The sequence below is a fragment of the Polyodon spathula genome, chromosome 23 (assembly GCF_017654505.1).
Source record: "Polyodon spathula isolate WHYD16114869_AA chromosome 23, ASM1765450v1, whole genome shotgun sequence".
Lineage (NCBI taxonomy): Eukaryota > Metazoa > Chordata > Actinopteri > Acipenseriformes > Polyodontidae > Polyodon > Polyodon spathula.
The window spans coordinates 4421329-4427845 of NC_054556.1; the positions used below are offsets into that span (position 1 = coordinate 4421329).

The 6517-nt window shown below is 36.9% G+C and overlaps 1 protein-coding gene across 4 annotated transcripts; it reads right to left on the bottom strand.

Moving 5' to 3' along the window:
* Window positions 1–44: 44 nt before the first annotated feature.
* Window positions 45–6152, bottom strand: LOC121297983 (tRNA-splicing endonuclease subunit Sen2-like). Of its 4 annotated transcripts, none has more exons than XM_041224649.1 (12): window positions 6082–6152; window positions 5402–5650; window positions 5231–5297; window positions 5033–5072; window positions 4169–4682; window positions 3717–3794; window positions 3133–3183; window positions 2445–2583; window positions 1745–1781; window positions 1247–1358; window positions 816–905; window positions 45–679 (listed from the first exon to the last, which is right to left on the bottom strand). In XM_041224649.1, exons 2-12 carry the CDS (start codon window positions 5588–5590, stop codon window positions 620–622), a joined length of 1377 nt encoding a protein of 458 aa, XP_041080583.1. In that variant the 5' UTR covers window positions 5591–5650; window positions 6082–6152; the 3' UTR covers window positions 45–619. The 4 variants fall into 4 exon arrangements, with proteins under 4 accessions (XP_041080583.1, XP_041080584.1, XP_041080582.1 ...); XM_041224650.1 differs by having other exon boundaries at window positions 6072–6145; XM_041224648.1 differs by lacking the exon at window positions 6082–6152 and adding an exon at window positions 5932–6038.
* Window positions 6153–6517: the final 365 nt, after the last annotated feature.

Consider the following 6517-nt stretch of genomic DNA (forward strand, 5'->3'; position numbering starts at 1 on the left):
GGAGTCTCACAAGGTCAGCATGAATTAAGGTTTTGAATCTGATCTGTGGTTTCAAGAGTATCACTGTATTAAATTTGAATACATGTCACAGTTTATGCTAGTCAATCTTTGCAAGCAGATAACAATTATTTTGCTATTAATCAAAATACGCTTTGAAGTACTTATTAGAAACCAAAATGATGCAAACTCAGATACCTGAAACTTAAAATAAGGAGTGTGTACAACACACATTATCTTTGCTGTATCCCATTTTTCCAACATAACATGGATAGTTCTGATAATTTTGAATTTACTCATCACAGGTAAATCTACTAGACCTCTGCTTTTGGAATGAGTGGCGTACTGTGGGAACTGAAACCCATCATTACTGCAGGAGGGTGTGGTTTGGGTACATTGGAAGATTTTTGTTTTCTCCTGTTGAACGTTCCCGAGTAAATGTTGATAATGTTTTGCCCAGTTGATAAAAAGTTTTGAAAGAGTTGGTAGTAAGTCCAATAATATAACCTTGCGATACAGACAACACGGGACACAGCAAAGGTAGCATAATGTGTTTCTAGTATACTTTGCAGGGTGTTTTGTAACCCTAATTCAACAACCACCACCACCACTCTGCAATGTTTTACATCTCCTCTTGTTCTGTACGTTCTCGTGAAGATATCCAGCGACTCACAATAAGCTCCTGAAATACAAAATTCAACCAATCAAAAAAAAAAACAAAACATTATTAGGTGCATTGTAAGGTTTACATACCTTGGATATAACATTATAACACAATATGAGATTCTTTGGCTTTGGGCAGACATAAATCATCACACCTGAACTTTGATCCTGTTCATACATTCTGGTGAAGACATTTCCTCCTCTCTCATATCTGATGGTCTAACCACATAGCAAAACATCAGCTCCTGAAAGTAAAACAGAACCAACATCTTATTTAAAGAAGGAAATGTTGCACACAACTGGTCTATAGAGGAATAAAAACAGGCAAAGACTCGTTTTCTGAAAGAAATACAACTGCTCTCAACAATAACTGACCTGTTCCCAGCTAAATGGTACAGCATTACATAAATCTGGACAGAAAAAAAACAGAAAGTGACCCCCAGAGCCTAAACACAAAGCAATTTGTTTTTCTCAGCTGTAAAATTAAAAATAGCAATTTTTTCTTATATAAGAATATATCATTTTCCATTCTGGCGTAGTCACTTTAACAAGTTGCAAAGCACAGCACTATTGCATGTTATGTTACCTTGGAAACGTTAACTGTGATTCTGTTGAGAGCAGCAAGGGACCTCCAGCTGAACGGTCTGAGTGGTTTTCCTTGGAAAGTATCGTCAACCATCTCCACCACAACTGAATAGCTAAAGGAACAACACAACCTGGGCGTCAGACCTTCGAAGAGCATGCTGTGCGCAGACTCCATTTGTATTTTCTCATTGACAGGAAGGTAGACCGGTGCAACCCAATCTATTAACTAAATCATATAGTTTACTACAAACTGGACTGAACAAACAATTTCTGGGATAGTGCATTTTTCTACTTATGTACAGTACTACCAAGTAAAAATAACCTGGCTTGCATGTCCAGTTGACCACAAACTTTATCATTAAAAAAATGAATTGCACATTTAGTTGCATGTTAAACTAAGGGGTGCCAGGAAAATTGAATGGCTGCTACCTGCACATAGGTAGGATAGGTAATTCATTCCCCACAATTCAGGTTAAAGGTGTATTTTGAAGAAACAAACCTTGCATGGTAAAATGGAGGTCCTTTTCGATACAGCACTGTCCAAAAAAATAAATTGGTGCAATGAAATAATCATTAGTCATGTTTGTTATTGTGCTGCTACCAAAGCTAAGAAATCAACTCCCTAAAAGCAGCAGTGTAGGAGGACAGGATTGTGTGTTATATAAGGAATGCTGAAGTTTGTAATTCAAGCATCATGTAAGAAATCAACTCCCTAAAAGCAGCAGTGTAGGAGGACAGGATTGTGTGTTATATAAGGAATGCTGAAGTTTGTAATTCAAGCATCATGTAAGAAATCAACTCCCTAAAAGCAGCAGTGTAGGAGGACAGGATTGTATGTTATACAAGGAATGCTGAAGTTTGTAATTCAAGCATCATGTAAGAAATCGACAACCTTTGTTCTCGTTTTATGAAAAGTAAACCAGTGCCTGGTTTGTAGGTCACCGGGAGTCAGTTACCAGGAGACTCTCAAGTGAAGGAAAGCATAGATAAAACAGCGGTCACTTATTCAAAATCAACTGAGAGTTGTGTTATTTAAATCTCCAGGAAAGATATCTGAAAATGTTCAGTAGTGCATCATCTCACACACTGTTTACAGACAATCATTTTAAAATAATAAGTAGTTAGATCCATCACTACTGTTAATCATTCAAACATAAAGTAACGCAGGGTTATACTGGTTTCCATGCAGGCTTACTTACAGAGGTCTGTTCCATATTTCAGTCCCACTTTTGGCACCCATCCTTTGCTCCTGAAGTGGTGGTAGGCCATGTAGATTGTTTTAAAACTAGGCTGAATTACACTGAAAGCTTGCCAAAGCTTAACAATGGACAAAGGCTCCTAATGTTGAAGAAAGACTGTGAGTTCATGCATGAACACAACACAGGGGCACAATTACAGTGTACAGCAAAGGCAACACCTGACGATTCAACTCTTAACACAGAACCTATGCAATAACTATACAGAAACACATTACTGAGTAAAATGCAAACTGTAGAGTCTGCTTTTCAAATTCAACAAACACAAAATACGAAACAGTCACTGTCGTGTATGCCTGCCCAGTGACCTTGGAACCAATTTTGGAGCCAGTGACACGAGATTGCCTGACAGTCATATAACAGATACATAACCGTGTCACAGAAACTCTCTTTACTCACTGTAAGCTTCTACTATACACGGTTAGGTATCTGAAAACGAAGCAATTAACCTTATTTAACCCGATTGGTCATTCCGAAGTCCCTAATCTCTGATAAAGGACTTTGCATGTTGTCCTTCAAATTGTGTTTAATCTCTGTTCCAAATCAATCCGCTGGAAAATACACAAACAGAGTATTCATTAAATCCTTGTTGGACTTAGAAATGCCATCAGCCAACATAAAGGCGTCTTACCTCATTGTAATAAATGGATAAGCATCCCAAGGCATACGTCAAGAAAAAGGCCTGAAAAATACAGTAACAATTGGTTGCAAAGACACAGTTGCCAAATAAGCAGGTACTTGCAGCATTAGTGTTTCTAAAACAACCCAACACTGTCCCACGCAAGCACCCCTTATATTCTAAGCAGTCAGTATTTCAAGTTTCAAAGAAATATTATAATTATATTATAATCATATACAACTAATTGTTTAAATAGTTTTCTATTAGTGTAAACCATGTTTTCATTTACTGACAATGATGTATTTTTGAAGTGTAGTATGCACATAACTTTTTTTATTGTTACTGCACTGTTATCTACAGTATCAGTCATACTTTTTCAACCAAATACTGTACACAGGGTATATCCTCTTCTGTGGGCTCCCTCTTTGTATCTGAAGAACCCACAGAATTGACCTACTTCTTTAGAATTTGTGATTTCTACAAGATACAACCTATATTAAATACTTTAGTATGCCATAGAAATGCCGAAACAATAGTGATTTGGCTACTAGCCTACCACCTAAGTATTTGTATGTGGGACAGACAATTCCCCTTACCTCTTCTAAACTCAGCTGCAGGTATTCAATAATTCGAAATGGGTTGATTCTGCAGACCAATCTTGGTGTTTTCCCCGACTGAAACAAACAAAGCTTTCTGTTTACCAGGCGATATTTTTAAAAGGTAGCACCGCATTTGAGTTTTGAAGAATAAATGGCAATGGATTGATTTGTATTGTGTGACAAAGAAATAAAACAAATAGTTACATAATCATTATGGTCTTAATGATAAAACAGGTCTTATCATCACAGGTCCCAAACGTAACTCCTTCAAAGAGTGCTAACCAATCTTTCTTACCTCTTAATTATGTTTTTATTGTGCTGTAAACCTTTTTTTTTTTTTTTAAAACATGAATTCAGAATATTCATATATTTGAAATCCAACTCTACAGTTAAATGTAAAATAAGGTAGGTCTGGATTGAAAATGGTGCTGCAGCGTGTTGATATTTACACTGTCACAGGAATTCTCCTCATCCTCCTCCACTAGCACGTACTCATGACCAGGGATGAAGGACGGCGTTGGAGGTGCCGTCGCATTGCTGAGCATGTCGTCTATGACGCTGTCCTTCAACCTGCACCCACAGTGCATAATCAAGTCGTCATGCTTATGACACTTCACAGTAGACAGGGCCTCTCTGTCGAGCACTGCTGGCTCCTCTGGATAAATGTCAGCCAGAGGATCGTACTGCAGATCCCCCTGTCTCCGAGGCTTCTTCCTCTCTGGACTCCCAGACTGGACTTCAGAATGAGACGGTTCCAGAGCTCCGTCACTATGGTGAGTGGATCCCTCTGCCTGCCCTCTGCCTGCTGCAGCAGAGCAGTCCGTTTGCTCATTATTGGAGGTGCGGTCAGCAGACTCCAACTCCACCGGGTCTATGTATTTTTCAAGGGTCTTTTCTATTGAGTCTTCATCTAGCCCCTGTCCTTGCAGAACACCTCTAGCCCAGCCCAAATGAAGCTGGTACCTAAACAAAATAAATGACAAAGTAGCACAAATATTCAAACAGGGTATGACGTATCACATACTTCCCCTTACAAATTCTAGATTGTTATTAGTAGGTTATTTGTCATCCCATCAAAATCACTTAGAAATACAAAGCAAAGGTTGTTACCCCATGCTAAGTTTGAACCATTTTATGGTTATATGAAAACCAATTTCTAATGTTACAAAGCTGCAAGAAGCAACTAAGGGACACATTTGTTTGAACAAATGTAACAGAAAAGTTGAACAAAGTTTTCTTTTATTAGAAAAAAAAAATGTCAGGAAATTCTTTGTGAATGTGGAACTTGTACAGTCACTGATGAAAACACTTACTTGGCAGAAGAAATTACAGGCATGCGCATAAAATTGACATCTGTAACAAAAATAAAGACACATGGAAAAATGGAAAATCAGGTTATTGTTGAAGACGGGTTCTTAAACAATAGACAAACACAACGTTTAATTCTCCTCTATCAGCAAAACTTAATCTTTCAAATTTAATACCAGAAAAAAACAATACAAAATACTTACCGCTCCATTTGTTTGAAATTCTATATTCAGGTCTGCTTCTTGACAAGATACCTTTCCCAAAATAGCCCTTTAAAAAATATAAAAATTGAAAGAAAATACTGTATATAATGCAGATTTGAACAATAGACGAGTTTTAAGTTATAGAATATCTGTTAATAAATACAACAATACCCTTCCATACAAAGCTTGTATTTCTTCTGGATCCCTCACAATAACATGCTGGTTTATAATCTCAGCTCTGTAAACCCTGAGCTCGGTTAGTCCCGCTTCTTCTTGGGATGTGGGCACAGGGAAAGGCGCTATATAGGATTCGTACACTTTCGGCCTTCGTTTCGGTGGGTGGAAGATGGCTTCTGCCATTGCATTTACAGTACTTCCTATGCAATCGTTACCCCAGACTGGATACCAGCATTTGTAGCCCTATGCAGTCAAAAAAAAAAAAAAAAAAAAAATGAATACTACATTTTAGCTAAATGCAACATAATTATTTTTTTACCTAATTATAGATCCCGTCCATACAAATTTGAATACCCAATTTTGAAAACATTTTTAAAAGAAATAGAAAAGGACATTTTTAAAGGACTTAAGTAACTTTCAATCATTTTAATTAAACTGATATCTAATTTATTATTGTTGCCTCAATAGCAGTTTGCAGCTATACCAATTATTTTGTTTATGTAACGTTACATCATTTCACATACCTCTCTCCCCCCCTCAAAATAAAGTAACAATACAGCCGTAGTTTGTAAAATAAATAATATTTTATAAAACTATTGATTTATTTTATTTTAAAAATTAAAAACGAACGAGAAATTAGACCAATTTTTTTTTTTTTTTTTACCGGTACTCACAGCAACCGAAAACACACGTGGGTATGTTTTTGCCACAGAAAAGTACCTCCGTTCAGAAACAAACTTTTGGTTCCCACTCAAAAGATGTCTCTTACAAAAATCATCTTATTTTAATTACTGTCTGTATTTTAAAATATTATATATTATAAATGTTTGACTATTATAAAACATCAGAATAAACGGCAAGATCTGATCTGCATTTCATGCATTTGAAAATGTACGTTCTGCGAGTAAACAAACTACTTCCATATATTGTACAGGTTAAAGTTGAAGGCGCACTTGCTTGCTACTTATTTGATGCATGACGTGGCAGGTAAAGCTGCTGTATAGTAATCAGTAATGATGACCATCACCGTGTAACACAGTCGGGCTTTCTTTTTGACAGCATGCTTTCATTAGTTCTACGGTCGCATTACATGTGTTTTCTCAGCAGGTG

Excerpts from the sequence above, each read along its gene's own strand:
- LOC121297983 (XM_041224649.1), bottom strand. The coding sequence starts at position 5,590 with ATGGCAGAAGCCATCTTCCACCCACCGAAACGAAGGCCGAAAGTGTAC. Across the intron at positions 3,184-3,716 it reads TGCAGCTGAGTTTAGAAGAG|GCCTTTTTCTTGACGTATGC; the intron begins GTAAGGGGAATT and ends TGTATTTTTCAG. Across the intron at positions 1,782-2,444 it reads GAAATATGGAACAGACCTCT|TGCTGTATCGAAAAGGACCT; the intron begins GTAAGTAAGCCT and ends TTTTTTGGACAG.